The sequence below is a fragment of the Xiphophorus couchianus genome, chromosome 19 (assembly GCF_001444195.1).
Source record: "Xiphophorus couchianus chromosome 19, X_couchianus-1.0, whole genome shotgun sequence".
Taxonomy (NCBI): Eukaryota; Metazoa; Chordata; class Actinopteri; order Cyprinodontiformes; family Poeciliidae; genus Xiphophorus; species Xiphophorus couchianus.
Window position 1 is genome coordinate 8,188,627 of NC_040246.1, and position 16,852 is coordinate 8,205,478.

Consider the following 16,852-nt stretch of genomic DNA (forward strand, 5'->3'; position numbering starts at 1 on the left):
ATATTACAGGTCTGGCGGCCCGCCATGCTTTACGAGCCACACCGCCAGGCTAAGCCTTTCTTGTTTATGTTTTTAGGAAAATAATAAATAAAAAAAACACAATTTTATTTATTTATTTATTTTTTAAGGTGGATTGTAAGCATCTCTGTTGCTCTGAGCGTTTCACTGGCGGAGCAGATTTATTCCTAAAAGATAGGTTTATAGTTTATGTATTTAAAGCCGGACCAATCACACCGCTGGCGCCTCTGCGCGTTGCCTCGCGCGCTGCAGCAGCTGGATGTCTGAAGTTTACCTCAGCGCGGATCCCGCGCGCCTCCTTTCACTTAAGCTGGACACAGACTGACCTGTATAGATATTTACATCAACCCCCTGTGAGGAATTATGTTTCTTTCCAGAGTTATGGATCAAGGTAGTGGTGAGAATGATTTATATTTGTGGACAAAGAATTTTGTGCGGCTTTTCCATCTCAACACGCTGCCCAGCTCCCGGCCCTGTCTGCGCTGATAAAGTTTATGTATGTGGTCCCGGTTGGTCGGATTGTTAGTAGTTAACGAACCAGCGCCAACCTCATCATGCAGGTTCATCCTGGTGAGGAGCTTTCGCGTTCACCTCGTAGTCACACATCATGCTAGTTTTATATTATTATTTTTCCAGTTACGAAACATCAAACCATATTAAATGCTTTGTCCCCTTAGTCAGACAGAGTTAATGTGCGTGGCTGTACGGAGATCTGAGAAACTCGTCCCATAAACTGGACCAAAAAAATAGTTTCTGTGTCCCCTTGTTAAAAACTCAACAGACACGAAATGGAAGAGCTACTAAAGCCACATTAGCAGCATTAAATTAAATCTCCCGTTTACGCAGTGCAGCGGATTTAACTCATGCAGGGCCGGTCCAAGGCTGCATGAGGCCTTGAGCAGAATTTGACTAAGTGGCCCCTTTTGTTGCTAAAAACATCAGCACCTCTAACAGCTTCTGTGTTGGATTTAGTGAAATCTGGGAGAAGTGGAGTAGTTTAATTGGCCAACCTAAAAAGCAATAAATTATAATTACAGTTTACTAGTTTGTATTTGTGGGAAAACAGAGCTCAAACTCAAAGATTAAACTAACAACATCAGATTGTTGCTATGGTAACAAAACAATCTAACAATGAATATTGTTCTTTGAACTTTTATAGAGTAAATTTGCCAGCTCCTTAAAATCTTACATATAAATGTTAAACAATTTAAAATCTTTTAATTGATACCTGCTGGAACTATTAAATCAAATTTGGCAGCATTGATCAACTCAATAAACAAATGTTACATTTATGTATCTGTGGTCTGTGTTAAAATATTAGCATTTATGGGGTCCCTGAAGGTCAGGGGGGCCTTATGGAGCTGCTGACTTAATTTGGATTAAACAAAAGTGCAAATAATTAATATTCATTTTAATTGTGTTTTTTGATTTGTTGTTTTTAAGACTAGTTGTGGGTTTAAATATCGTTTCACTGGTGATGTCTTGCCGTAACATATAATTACCCAGTAATATTTTTACTTTTCCTGTCTACTTAACATCTTTTAATACAAAAACACGATGGACCGCCTCGGTGCCCCGACCACTGGGCTTAGCAAGTTTTCTGGGGGAAACCCTGCCATTTAAGAACTTCTGTTTTCACTTAGGTTGTATTTTTCCAATACTAAAATTTTACCTTTTTGTCTTGGCTAATTGTAACAGAAAAAATCTGTAAATGGTAAAATACTTTTTTTCAAAGCACTGTCGCTAGAAAAGAGAAAATAAAAAAAAGATAGATGAGTGACAAAAGAGTAGAGGGCCTGATCTTTCTCTCCTCTTGCCATCTCCCCTCAGTGTGACGTTAGCCATGCTGCTAGAATTCCATAAAAGTCTTCGATGAAGCAGGAAATGAGCTCCAGGGATCGGCATGTGGCTCTCTGGTGGCTGCCGTCATTGCTGGAGTCTCTGCTGCACTCTTCATCCTCTTCCCACTTTCTTCATAAATCCCTCCCTCTTTGCCTCTCTCCCTGTTTTCACCTTCTTTTCTAGTTGCCACTAAAATAGCTGTGTTTTTATAGAAGTATTTCAGACTTATTTTATGTCCAAGAATAACGTGACTTAAATATAGCAAGATGCCGGTATATGATCAGCTGGAAACTCCAAACTAAGCTTTGTTCATTCTTTCATTGTTTCTGACATGGGTTCATGTACACTGACTATTCAATGTTCCAGAAATAGAACTTGAGCAAACTAATTGGTCTGGTGTGTCTCTATAGCACATGTGGTTGTTTCCAGTGCAAGGCATGCAGGTTTTGGCTGCTGTACCACCGGCGTGCCACATGGAACTTTTCCTACATGGAAAACATAATGTCTGTTTTGCATTTGCTGTGCCCTACATATTCACTTTGCTAGAAATTAACAAAATGTAATTATCCTGAACTTGTTTCAGTTTCTTCACAGGATATAAAGCTGCCATACCATTCGTCAGTATTGCCCTCAGTGTCTTTGCATTTATCCTCCATAGGGCTATATTTTAAATAAAATGTAATACAGTTTAGAAAGCACATTAAGAAGACATTAAAGGGAATGTGTCTGATGTTTTGCCTTAAAATGCATCCGCATGTGTACCTCCAGTTAATTTAAATGTTGTGTGCCCCAGGGTTTCCCCCACATTTTTAACAAAGTAATCTTATTGTGTGTGGGTGTGTGTAAACTTCTGAATTTGAAAGAAAAAGTAATCAAAATCTCTTCTTTTGGCATCTATCAATAAAATTATCCTGTGATTCCTAATTTACTGAAAACAGTAAAACTTTATTCTGCTTTAATTGAGGAGGAAAAGTCTATCTGTGCAAACATAGAGTATTTATTTATTGTCTCATTTCTGGCCTCATGAATACTTACTTTCTCATGCACTGATTGGCTGCTCAGAGCATCCAATCAGATGAATGTCTTTCATTTCTAGAAACCATTTTGCATGTGGTTTTTAAAAGAATTTTGACATTGCTGACTTTGTTTTGTAGAAGCGCTTTGTCTTCTCGGCCTCTAAACCTGCTCCATAATTCCTGCCCTTTTACAATTTAGCTGGCTGTCTCTCCCATTATTTGTTTGTAATTGAAAAGCTTCTCAGAAAACTTCAATAAAAAGCTGCAGGTATGCTTGAGAGCAATACCTTTTGGAAGAACCCTCTCTTGTCAGTTTGGTTGCATCATTGAATGCAAGCTTATGCTTACCGCTGTCCTCACAGACCACCTCTCACAAAAAACCCCTTCCAAATCCCCGTCAGGCGGCTGCATGTTGTTTCATTTGAGCCAGTTGCGTGTCATTTTTGTAAGATTGTCAGAAATGGTCTGTGTGTAGTGAATGACGCAAAATATTACGGAACCTTAAAAAGCTAAATACTTCAATTTGGGATATTTATGAAAATATCCTCCCTCTAGATTCTTCTTCTGTTACTACATGTTGAATAGAATTAGAATTTGCCTGACTTGCCATCTACTGTTCAAAAGGAGAACTGCAGTGAATCTAAAGCATCAGAGTGAAAGGCAGCCCCATACATGTTAATGCCAGAACTGTTTTGCTAAGCAACACTTATACTGTGAATGGCAACTTTACCAAATATGCACTAGGTGAAATGACATGGAGCACCTTCGTTCGACAGGTGTTATGTCTGTTTTAATAACAGACATTAAAATTAGGGAGAATAGCCAAGGTACAGATCTGTTGCATCTGAAGGGGTAATACTCAAAACTACTGTTAATGCACCAGTTACAATTTAACCAGTATATACAGTAGTTATAGTTATAAAAAGTACATTTAAAGAATAAACTTTTTTCCTTGTTTACACATAACTCTTCACCTAAACAGCTGTTTGATTGCAGTTTCCTTTTTGCAATGTCAGCCTAACTCTGCTACAGGTTGTGGTGACCACATGGAGATGGCTTTTCTTTGACAATAGATTCAGGTTTCATTAGGAAATGGTTACTGTTTAACACAGGATGCGCAACTTCCTTTTTTTTTTATTTGCCTTCTACGTTCTGTCTAGCTTTCTTTCCCGCCTTCCTGCGCTCTTGCTATGTCAGACATTTTGTAAGGGCCGTAGGGAAAGATCGGTCTGAGATATTGATAGTCATATCTTTCCTGAGGATGTAAAGACATGTCGCTTATTTTATTCCCTTTACTGCAGATGTGAACTGAGTTGATGAGTGGATTCAGCATTCTTTTTTTGTTCCACTAAGGCATGATACAGAGACATATTCCTGTGTATAGGAGTCTCATTGATTGTGGCCGTCAAGCTGTTCTAAGTCTGTAGGTTCGAAGTGAGAAATGGTCTGCCAGCTCATGTAATCATCTTGCTGTTTAATCTTTCTGACAGGAAGTAGTTAGCCTAAGTGGTGGTCCTGCCCAGGCTAGAGCTTTCCTGTTTCAGATGCTACAGTGATTGTGCTACTCAGCATTCAGAGTAGATCTGTGGTTTCATGTAAACCATGACCCTGAAGAACAGGAAGCATATTCAGCGTTTCTATGTGAACACAGGTTGACAGAATCAAATCATTTGTTTTTAAGAACCGTTTATATATTCCTACACAACAAGCATAGAGAAAGCTTAAACTGAAGACTCTGTGGTAACTTACCAAGAAACAGGTTTCCTACACAGTTCAGAAAAGTAGGGAATTCAATTTTAAATATTTTCCAGCCATGGACAAGATTGTAAGGAAGCAAAGGAAAAAATTGTATTTCTAGACTTTTTCTGTCCCATTGTCTGAAGTTGTCTTTCTTTCCTTCCAACTGTGCTTACGTCCTTGTCATTCCATCTCCTTCCTCACATTTGTACTCGTATTTCCTCATTCTCCTCCTTGTTTTTTCTTACTTTCGTTTTTCCTTCAAATTGTCCTTTATTTATTCTGTCCTTGTGTTATTTGTATCCTTACTTCCATCCCTCTGCCCTTCCATCTTTAAATCCTTCCTTCTCTGTATCCTCTCCATTTTGTTTCTCTTCCTTGCATCCTTCCTTCTTTTTTCTGTCTTTCCTTCCTCACTTTCTTACATACGTTACTTGAGGCTTTATTTTACATAAAATCAGACTCATAATGAGTTTTGTATTTATTGCAACACACTATTAAGTCGTGTTGAGGAGAAGGCTTGATGGACAGACATCAGCAGTAGTTTTACATTTCTGTTTTACTAAGTGGATTTAAAGCTTCTATTAAGGGTGATTATTGTTTATCTTTGACACTTCTTGGATTCATTGTATTTAACTGTTCAATGCTTGATTATTCAAAGAACAGATAATTGTGTTATTATAAGCGGTCATTGCTCTAGAAATGTTCTATTTATGAATCGGCTTCTGAAAAATCAAATCTTTTTTAAAATTATTTTGCTGTGGAATCAAAGAAATTCAGGAATGCTTTGCTCTTCTTGTACATTCCTGTGCTTGTGAAGGATGATTTAATCATACGTGGCATCTAAACCATGAACTGCAAAATACTTTCATTGGTTCCTTAAGGAATCCACTGCAAATAGCTTTGTCCCTTTCACCTTCCTCTAGTACAAATAGCACAGTAGATTTAGAGCAAGGAAACCTTAAACCTGCTCATTGTTGGTGTAACACCACAAACCTTTGTGTCAATAGAGTAAAATGATCTGGAGGGGTTTGTGCAGCTTCTCAGCCCTCATTTCACTCATTTCTAAACCTACCATGGAGTTTGTTTCCACAACCAAGGCACTTGGCAATAATAGAGTGGAACCAGATGTTTTGTTGAATCTTTATGTGTACTAAGGTTTACTAAATCATTTTATTTAGAAGCAGCCCTCCTGAGCTGAATCAAGTTTTCTGAGGTTTCCTTTCACCTCTTAGGCCCACTTTCTGGCTTCTTGAACTGTTGCAAAAGTATCCTGCCTGTTGTCCGTTTCAAAGAGGCTTCAGTGGAGCAGCTCTTCAAAATCCTGAAGGGATATTTAACTGGGTTGCTGTATGGAAGATAGAACAGATGAATATTGTATATTTTCTCCATTGATCTTATTCCCAGAGTTTCTTTGTAATCTCATTATTCCACCAGAACCCAGAATACTTAATTGTATAAAGCTGTGTCAGGGCGGAGGAGTACTATCCCCACTGCTTTGCTCTGTTGGGATTATGACACAAATGGATACAAAGTATCTGTATCTAAGGAGGCGCCCTGTAGCCCTCCGGCTTTTTGTCTGATTCATCAAAGCCAGAGATGTTGGACTCTTCTTATTTGGAGAGGCTGGCCATTCCAAAATGTTTGGTTTAGGTTTCAGATACTCTAAAGGGCAATGCTTCCTGGCTTTTATGCTATCTCAGACCAAGCCGGTATTTATATCTTCCATATACTTTCGCATTTGAACAAAATCTTTTCAGCTGTAATAAATGTATTTGATCTTATCATCTGCCAGTCTCTGATGGAAACCGTCAGTGCTTTGACATTGTTAAAGAGAATTTGTTTTAACAAGACGTCTGCAGTAAAGCAGAAGTACTTGCAGTATATATCATGTTTAAACATCCAAAGTTGCAAAGGAAACGAAAGTCGAGGAAAAGAGTTTATCCATTTACCTGGTTTATAAAATTATTCAGATCAGTTGCAGCATATTTATCCATGTGCCTTTCAGACATTAGCTCTGCTCATGTTGCGTCATTATTTTTAAGAAACCACAAGTAAAATAAAAAATGTATACCTACAGCTGCAGTCTCTCAAAATTCTTGCTTTGCAAAATAAAAAAAATTTAAAACTGAAATAAAGTACATTAGTAGATTATAATAGGCAAAACAGTGATTTACAGAACAAAGTTTTAATACTACATTCTTTGAATTTGGATTGTTTGTGTAATGACGAAACCATGTCCTGAGAAAGACATTACCTTGATTTTGGCTGGTTTGTGGTTGTGTGTGAGACTCAGAAGGAGCATTAGTAGTGGTAGCAGGAATAGGAGGGGTATTAAAGCACTACAATCAATAACATATGAGAATTTTCCTTGACTCCCTTTCAAGCTCTGTGTGCATTGCATATTTAATTTATGTGATAAATGCTTAGTTTGATAGACTCTTGGCAGAGAACTGAGCTGTTATATAACCAGGGGCCTGGAAACAAGCTCAGATATCCTCAGATATCCACCTTCAGAAGTGTTTTTTATCAATAAAAAACACTTCAGCATTACCTGATTTAACTACTTACTTTAAATTTATGTAGATTTACAGGATAAATGTTTGTAGAATTTTAAGATTCTGCATGTTTGAACATTATAAAATATATTTGGAGATATTTGTTGAAAGTATTCACAGGGCTTCAGTTTTTTTTTTTTTTTTTTTATGTTACAGCCTTATTCCAAATTGTATTCAATTCATCTCATTCCTCAAACAAAACTGCACAAATACCTCATTACAACAAAATAGAAAGATATTTGAGACTTTTGCAATTTTTTTAAAAATAGCAAACCAAGAAATAACATTTTGTAGTTTGTTGGTCAACCTTTGGCAGCAATCACAGCCTGAAGCCTTTTAAATATGACGCACAAGCCTAGCTCGCCTACCTTTAGGCAGTTTTACCCCTTCTTCATTGCAGAACTTCTGAAGCTCCATGAAGTTGGATGGGAGACGTCTGTCTGGCCATTTTCAGATCTCTCCAGATATGGCTAATTGAATTCAAGCTTGGAGTGTTGCTTGGCCACTTCAGGACATTCACAGAGTTGTTCTGCAAAAATTTTGCAAAAATCTCAAAAATTGTTTTCACATTTTCATAAAAGGGTATTTCTGTTTAGAATTGGGAAGAGAAAGAAAATTCGGAAAAATTAAGTGCTGTGAATACATTATGGTTGATGTATTTAGTATCTCCAATTTAAGAACGATGCTTTCCTAATCTTTATTGTTGACTTTTCTTTTCAGTCTGTGTTCGTGTAAATGTGCTAGGGCTGGTTAATTCTAACATACCTTGCTCTTCGTCTTTGTTGTGTTTGAAAACAAGTCATCACACTGCAGCCCCTGTGGCGTCAGACAGCAGTCGCCTTGGAAACGGCATGACTAGTCTTACTCGGTCGTAATGTTCTCAACTGATGGTTGAAAATGACACGGCCTTTCAGTGCACGAACATGTTTTTAGTGACAACTGACGTATTGGTTACACTGGCTGATGGGGGTTAAAAAGCCTCACAAAACCTCCACACACAGCCCCTTTAAATCATTTTATGAGGGTGGATTTGGCTTTGGTTGCCAGCTGATGTCTACTGCTGCAAAGCACGGAAAAAAAAAAATTAGCTACATCATGTCACTGAGTTCACTCTCCACAATCTCCCCTTTAAAGCTGCAGGACAACACTTCTTTTGTGCTTAAATGTTATATTTTTAGATTTACTTTTGATTTCAGCCTGCAGTAGCACTTATAGTGATGAATATTTTCTTTCAGTTAATGCATTGACTCACTTTTTAAAATAATATAAGCATTTTTTTTCTCCAAAAAGCAGTTTAGTTTTTCTACAAGAAGGTCTCGCATTTATTGCATACCACAAAAAAAGCTTTTGTCCACATTGTTTTGTGACTTTCACACCACCAGTCTGATATTTTCATCTGTTGCAAAGCATATGTGGCTTAAAACATTTGGAAAAATCAAGAGTCACACATTACCTGGCTTTGGTTCTACTGTTGCTTGAAAAACTGCAGACGGTGGGTTGCTCGTGTTGTAAGATCAGGGAGATGCAGGCTTTCAGCTGCAATGTTGGATGAGTTAGAAATCTTAATTTATTTCAATATGGATCTGCAGTTTTTCCACATTTTTAAATCTTATATATTAGATTTTTTTTTCATGCACTGACAAGTAAAAGGATGTAACTACGCTATATTCCTATTAGTGAAATCCTTCTCCTCTGTTAACCAGTCAGAGCACAACCACAACACGGAGAAGGGGTTATATTTTAATGAATGCTCAATGCACATTTGTTGAAACCACAGGTTAAGATTTGTTAGTTTTTATAGGTAGAAGGACTTGCAGATGACTGGAGCATTGCAACAAAAGTTAGAAATGTAGCTGAAGTGCATCACAATTATTTGAAAAATACCTAACTAATAAAGATTTGCACTACTTCAGTGTAACTTCCACATTATTGGCAGAAGCTGCAAAAAGAATCTATACTATGTCAACATAGCTTGGAATAACATGGATAACCTGGCTAATATGATGTAGAAGAGGACACCTTATTGGTTGTGAAACAGTTGGTAAATTTTATTCTTCCTTAGTTAATTTGAATTATTCCCAATAAATTGAAGCTGTGGTCTAACATCAGTTTTAACCTTGAACGTCCTTGCTGCTTTACCACCTGCTTTGTCATATTGCTGTTGCTCCTCCCCGTCTGTAGCTCATTCTACTCACCCATCGTTTTCATGCCCTTTTACTCATCCTCTTCATCATCCCTCTACCCTTGCCCTCCCCCATACAGACAGGCGTTCATAAACAAAGCAGCCTCCTAATGTAAACAAAGAAGATATTCAGAGCAGAAGACAAGATATGGAGGGAGTATGTAGAGGAGAGCAAATCCCAATGAAAGCCCTTTAGACTGAGTACTTTTATACCTTTGTACCTTTCATGGTTTTTAATCATTCTTTCTTTAATAACCTGTATCTCTGCTCATGGCAACTCGTGTATAAATCAGATTAAGAAATCATGGTGTTGAATGGGAAGTACTTCTTTTGCTTGAATTTATGAATTAATTAAGCCTAATAAAGCCCAGATACTCTCATGCACAGCACACTTAGAGCTAATGTAGTTAATGGATGGATAAAAGGAGCACACACACACACACCCACACACACACACACACACACACATAACATACATTCTCTGTATCATTTGTCATGTCATGTGGAGGTCATAAAACATGGTTTTCTCATTCTGGTTTCCCTTCCCTCTCAGTCCATGTGCACAGACCAGGAGCTGTGGGTCCACATTTAATGCACCCAATTACTTAGGAACCCATTCCTCTGGCTGCTGCATTACGTCAGGCTTGGCAAGCTATATTTTTAGCTGTAAGATGCCATTGGCCTTCTCTTCCTCTCTGTGTGGATTGAGTTACCCTATTATCGCTGAAGGGGACCAATAGAAGCCTGCCCAAGCTGTTTTTGTCCAATCACAACTCATCAAACCACTGCATAATGACTCTCGTAAGGATAGGGCAGAAGGCCGTGTTCACTGAGGGTTCAGCAGTGGGCGGCTATAAGGAAATGAAGAAGCAGAGCCTATAGGGAGTGTGTCTAAGACTAGCCAAGTCGATGTATTCAGGAATGCATGAATACAGTATAAGAGCACTTCTATAGGATGTGTGTGGTGCAAACCTTAGTGCCAAATGTTATGGTTGGCTGCTCCCAGACACCAGAAATTACAAGGTTGTCTGAGGGGAAAAACTGAGCAGAGTTATGAAAATACATTCAGGATTATTTTCAGGTTTTCTCTCTATAGTCCCTCTCATTAGTTCTGCCTTTAATAGCTGCACCAAACTTGAGGGCAAAGTTATGCTGATGGTAGCAATGAAGCCGTGTTCTGCACAGCTGAGGCATCAGAATGAAGCGGTGACAGCTCGACCCCATGCTGTTGGAGCAACTTGCACAAGGACTCAGAAAGAATGTTTTCACTTGGCCTCCAAGTGTTTGCCTGTTGGAGTAAATGGCATACAAGCCAGCAGCTTTACAAACAACCAACCCCTCTCCAAGATGGTCCTCACAGCTTTGAGATGGTGATGGAGTCCCCCCACTCCTCATACCCCCCACCCTCCATTTTAATCATTATTGTAAATCCTTCCTCTGCTCAGTTTGCTTTTCCCTCATCACAGCAGTCTTGTTTCCTCGGGTCTAAACAGACATTCTGGTGTTTTCACTCAGACACCCACTAATCCCATTCATTCAACTCTCAGACAAAATCAGCAGGCGTGCCAGTAATGCATGTATTTGCCCCAATGTAAAGTAAAGGTCAGGGAAAACAACAGCAGCACTCTGAAATAACACGGCCATGTTGGTGTTTCGGATGTCATGGCAACAAGCTGTTTATCTGACAGGTGCAGGGGGATTGGGCACAAACAACATCCAACATCGTGTTTATTTATCTGTGTATGTAAACTGTTGCTCTTGTGGAAAAAGTGAAGAACAAATATATACCTGTTATTTTTTTATGTTCTTGCTTATGTCCTATGAGTGGCTTGTATATGAATAGGACATACTACGTTGTTCTATTTATTTTTTTAATGTGTACAAATAAATTTTTTGGCACACCTGTTAAATATGTGTAAAAAGTATTCAAATTAAAATGATCAAAATCTGTGACTGAGAGTCCAACATTTAATTTGAGAACATTGATTCACTGGGGTAAATAAATAATATTTTCCGTAAAATCCCTAGAGTCACCATTGGTTTTCTGTAAATGCCATACAAATTTTCTATGGGACATAGGTGTTCGGATTGAGAATGTTCATTTAAAATCTTCTGGTATTTCAAAGTTCATATTGGTGCATAAGGTTCCTTTGGAAGAGACAGAGGCCCACAGCACCACAGCTCCTCCGCTACATTGAACAGCTGGCCTGAGATGCTCTTCCACATATTCATCCAAAAACCCTGATCTCAGTCCCATCTGACCAACTCGTATTGCTACAGACACGAGACGGAGAACTACACATTTCCCTTTGCTGTAGTAGGACAGAAATTTTTTTATTTATTTTTCCTTGCACCACTTCTAAGTAACCAGAATGTAGAAGTAACGGTAATGTTTGTTATAGAGACTCTGTGACACCAAGATGACACTTTGTTGTCGATTATTTATTTATCTGCCTTGCCATTCAAGCTCATTGTGTGTGGTAACACGATGTGCGTACAGCTTAGTGGGAAAAAAATACAGACCTCTCGTGTGCTTTGGATACCCTAGGAAAATGGAATGTAATTAATTTCTAAGAAACTGATTAACTTAAAAAAGAGAACAATAAGTGAAGAAAGGCTTGATTTTGAAGGGGTCTTTACTTTAAAAATGATTTTGCTTTCTTTTGCATATATCTCAAGGAAATGCAAGATATTAACTAATAAATGATGTATTAACTAATAAATTCATTTTACTTTGAAGGAGTTTGGAAAGTCCTACAGAAGCTCAGCTTATGGCTGCACTGCTTGAATAGAAACCATGCGATGTTGAAAACAGATGCTGCGCGTTCCCTTAAAATCCCTGCGGCTTTCACCTCCACCTTGAAGTCAGACACGTAGACCATGAGACCACAGACCTGTCGCTATTGTGCTGAGCTCCTCCTGAGCAAAAGCCTAGAAGCTGTGTGGGGTTTTGGGTGCCTTGTGTTTGTTTTAAAAGGGATCACAGTGTGACTTGGGAATAAAGGAGGTATGAACCCGATATTCCCACAGTGTCACTCAAACAGCCACGTCTTTCACACGCTCCTCTCACCCTTTACACTCTGACTTTGCTGCCCCTTTTAAAAGCTTTTTCAGTAACACTTTTACAGTGTCCTTCCCAAATATGACCTGTTTCCTGAAAGGAGGATATTTGATGATATTAAGTAGCTACAGATGGAGATTTGCTTATCTTCTTCTTTCTTTTTTCTTTTAGTCTCAAAGTAAATAATACAGATTTACATTCTAAGCGTTTTCATCTCTTTGTTTCCTCCATATTTTAGATGTGAAGAAGGACTGGTCAGACCATGCCCTGTGGTGGGAAAAGAAGAAGACATGGTTGCTGAAAACCCACTGGACTTTGGACAAGTACGGCATCCAGGCCGACGCCAGGCTGCTCTTCACGCCGCAGCACAAACTGCTGCGCCTGCAGCTGCCCAACATGAAGCACATGAAGGTCAAGGTGAACTTCTCAGACCGGGTCTTCAAGGCTGTGTCGGACATCTGCAAGACTTTCAGTGAGTGAACCGTCTGCTCGTTTTTATGACGTCGGATTGTTTGGAGTGTTTAAGGATATGCTGAAGGCACACACCCTGCTGAACTAAAAACTTCCTCTGGTGATGGTATTTTTGGAAATATTCTATGTTGAGCTTTGATAATCACACCCTTCCTGTTGCTCTGTTTTTATGTAGTAATTTCATGTGTTTATCAAACACTCTCTCCTCTTTGCACACCCCTATGTATGAAGTTATGTCCTTGAACTCAGGTTTGTAGCTACCTCAGATAAATGTTTAGTATACAAAGATTATCAATCTGTGTTAGGCTTACAGAAAACACTAGAAGAAAACATGACTGCTCATGTTTATGCTCCCTCTGTGAATTTCTCATTCCCCTGGCTCCACTATGTTCTCTGAGAGACGGGTCAGAGGCCACATTCTGGATCCCATCGAGCATTTACCTAAAAAATCTCTCAATGTTTTCCTGAAGGCCTCTTTGCACCAATCTCATCCATGTTTCGCTGGCTTGGAGAACATGCATTGCTTTGCAAACATATTCATAAATATTTTTAAACATTTTGACACCTTTTCACTTTACAAGCAAAAATTTGCTGTTTATAATTTTTATCCGATAGTACACAATGTACACATAATATTGGATCGCCTGAGAACATTGTCACTATCTACTACTTCAAAACATACAACAACATACACTTGCAGGTTAAGCAAGGAGAGCATTAATCAGACTGCTAAGACATGGTTACTTTGGAGTAGCTGCAGAGATACGTAGCTAAAGTGGAAGAATTTGTTGACAGGATAACTGTTATGCCCTAAAATCCATAGACATTTGCTGTTGTGCTATCAAAAAATGTAAAACAACCTACAGAATACGAATGAAGGATTCATGGATATGGTCAAAACACACATCTTGGTCCCAGTACTGTTTTGAGCCAGATACCAGAGACTCAAGCAGCAACTTTTCTCCTTTTTGAATGTTTTCAACAGCAGCAAATGTTCTTGTTTTTAATCTTAACTACATAGTTGTTTTTATTGGGCTTAAATCGAACAACAGCTGTGTTTGAAGCCTGCTGATGTGAACAGAATAAAAGCTTTTCTGTGAGTCAGGCATTAAAAAATGTTTTAGGTTCACAGAGTTTGAAGGCAGAAAGCTTTTGGCTGACTTAGTACGCGTCAGGATATTGTTTGCTGACTCTAAATGCTCCCTTTAACATCACTTTTCTTTATTGGTCATTAGTCAGAGACAATTTTGCACTGTAGTTTTATGACGGCTGACTTGGCTTAATTTACAGCAACATTTACGTCTGGGTACGTTGCTTTTTTGAGGGCACTCTTAGCTTAACAGTTTCCTGAATATTTCTGCTGAACTGCGAAGGATAGAAAGTCAGAAGAAACGGGAAGAGACGACATCTGTCCAGCCTGGCTTCGGTCCAAACAGCAGAAAAAGAGGGACCCGTCATGTATTTGAAGACATGACCACATGTGTTTTCTGATGACAACAGGTTATCAGTTGTTGCACTTCTAACACTGATACATTTCTTTGATTTTGCTGTTTTATCTGGTCAGCTGGTCGCAGAGAAGCTCAGCCCTCTAAGTGTTGTTTTTGACTGTTAGTCAATTTTTTCATCATACTAAAAGGGTTGGTTTCTAAGCTTTTTGTCTTTGTCATACAATCGTTTTTATTATCAATATCTTATACTGCACAGGAGCAACATGCAGAAAATTGACTACACTCCAACACTCCAAGTTAAGTGGAAAGCAAAATATTGCCTGTGTGACTGTTGTAGGAGGCTGAATTTTGACTTAGACAAAGCCCATGACTTTGTCATGAGGAATTGGTTTACATTGAGGAAAAATGTAGCTAAAGGTTGTTGTACTGTAATACACTGTAATAAAAATAACTTTGCACCACCCCTATTTTTGACCACTATTGTTATTTGGCTGCTCTCACATCCTGTTCTGTGCTGCTAAGTTGACAGTGAAGGGATGACTTTTGGGAATTTTCTGCTTTTGTGCTTTTTTTTTTTTTAGTCAACAGGAATGAGAATTCTCATGAACCCTGGTTAAAGTGCTAAGAGATGCACTGTACAGAGTTTTGGAGCCTAATTCCAGTTTTAAGTAAAGCGGGATCCTGGTGAACCCAATTATATTAAATGCCTTTCTCTTTAAGAACTTTACATATATGAAAAATTAAAGAAGCCTATGTAACGGGTACCGTAGCGACAGCACCGCTGTTGACAGATATACTCCTGGAGAACAGGAGAAAGACGAGGAAACGGCTTGTTCAGTTCAAGTGTCATGCAGCAATTTATTCAAGTTTTACATCCAAACATACTTGTTGTATTGAGTTTCTTTCTTTACAGTTTATATATTCAAAGTTCAACCTTTTTAATACATTTCAGTGTCCATAAGTGACAAAAACAAACATCTTTTAGCGACAAAACAAACATCTCTTTCCTAAACACATATCCACTCATTCTTCTTCTTAGCTTTCTAAGCTATTTATCTAAAATGAAACACATTAGACAGTGGTTACCTTAACCAGCTACTTTTTAACTTAAGACAGTACTGCATTGGACGTTCAATAAACTAAAGTCCTTCATAAAACCAAACGTCATTTTTAAAGTCACTTTTTTTTATCATCCTGAATCCTAATGGTAAAAAAACTATTTTAACACTGGTGGTGGGGACCTTACAAAAGCCAAAACAGAAAAATAGACATTGAGTTCTTCAGTTTCTAACGGTTTTTCCAGCATAAACTGAAGTGGATGAAGCGCATGTATTAAACAGACTTGGCTAATGGCTAACGTTAGCATGTACACCGTGCGTAGTTACTTTCTTCAAACAAAACGACACAAAGTCAAGAATTGAATAACTAATATAGCTCATAACTATTCCAAATACGTTCACAGATGTTCCAAATATGTTCCAGCATGTCTAATTACTGGATTAAAAACCTATTTTCATATTTACCCACCTGGAGAACAGGAGAAAGACGAGGAAACGGCTTGTTCAGTTCAAGTGTCAGAACCCAATTATATTAAATGCCTTTCTCTTTAAGAACTTTACATATATGAAAAATTAAAGAAGCCTACTTAAATTATTTATTTCTAATTTTGTGATGTTGCGTCATGTAAGAGCCACACCCGTAAGGGTTTTACTGATTTTAAAGCTGAAAAAACGATTGCAGCGATAACATGAGGCACTAATATTACCAGAACAGGAGTCTGTATGTGACAATTAGACATTTTAAAAAAAATTTAAATGAAGCTAATGGTTCCTTTATCTGTAGTAGAAAAATATCTTCAGCTTGTTGATCATGTAAATGCATCCTTGGTGTGATGGGAAACTAACAAGCTAGTCACATGCATGCTTCATCAATTCATCAGCTCTTTTTATAAATTCTCTGAGGCCATAATAATGGTGTGATAAAAACATTTTCCGTTTGTGTTGGTGTAAATCATGTTTGCCTTCCTCCACCATGAGGATTTATTTACTTTCCAACATCTAACAAACACTTTGCTATGGGTTTTGTGGTGTTAAAAAAACCCCTCCTTTCTGCTGATCACCACTGTAGGGTAACAAGAGTCAGGTTTCTCCACTTAATTATGACATTTAGTCATTCATTACAGTAAGCAGAGACACAATAGCAGCATTTCATATGTACTAACCCATTTTACAGTACATAGATCAGCTCCTCTAAGTCAGAGGCCATAGTTGCCAACCAGAAAAATATGTTCTTTATCTGGGTGGAGGATTATTTTGCCTAAAGCAGAGTCATTTTTAAGTATCCTGGTGTTTACAAGTGATTGTAAGATGGAGCTTGAGTTTGATTGAAAGAGCTGAAAGGAAAGATTATGTTCCCAGTTAACTAATCTGTCTATGTAACAATCCTTACTTTTGGCCAGGAAATATTTATCATGTCCAAAAGATTTAGAATGACTGAAATCACCTTCCTCCTGCAGATTA

General features: G+C 38.2%; 1 protein-coding gene across 5 annotated transcripts in view; it reads left to right on the forward strand.

Annotated features, from left to right (window-relative positions):
- The window catches only part of fermt2 (FERM domain containing kindlin 2), a 46,210-nt gene that overhangs the window by 7,951 nt on the left and 21,407 nt on the right, over nt 1-16,852 (forward strand). For all 5 annotated transcript variants that reach the window (XM_028000507.1, XM_028000502.1, XM_028000503.1 and 2 more), the window contains exon 3: nt 12,653-12,886. In XM_028000507.1, coding sequence (XP_027856308.1) covers nt 12,653-12,886 — 234 coding nt within the window. The remainder of the gene's footprint in view (nt 1-12,652; nt 12,887-16,852) is intronic.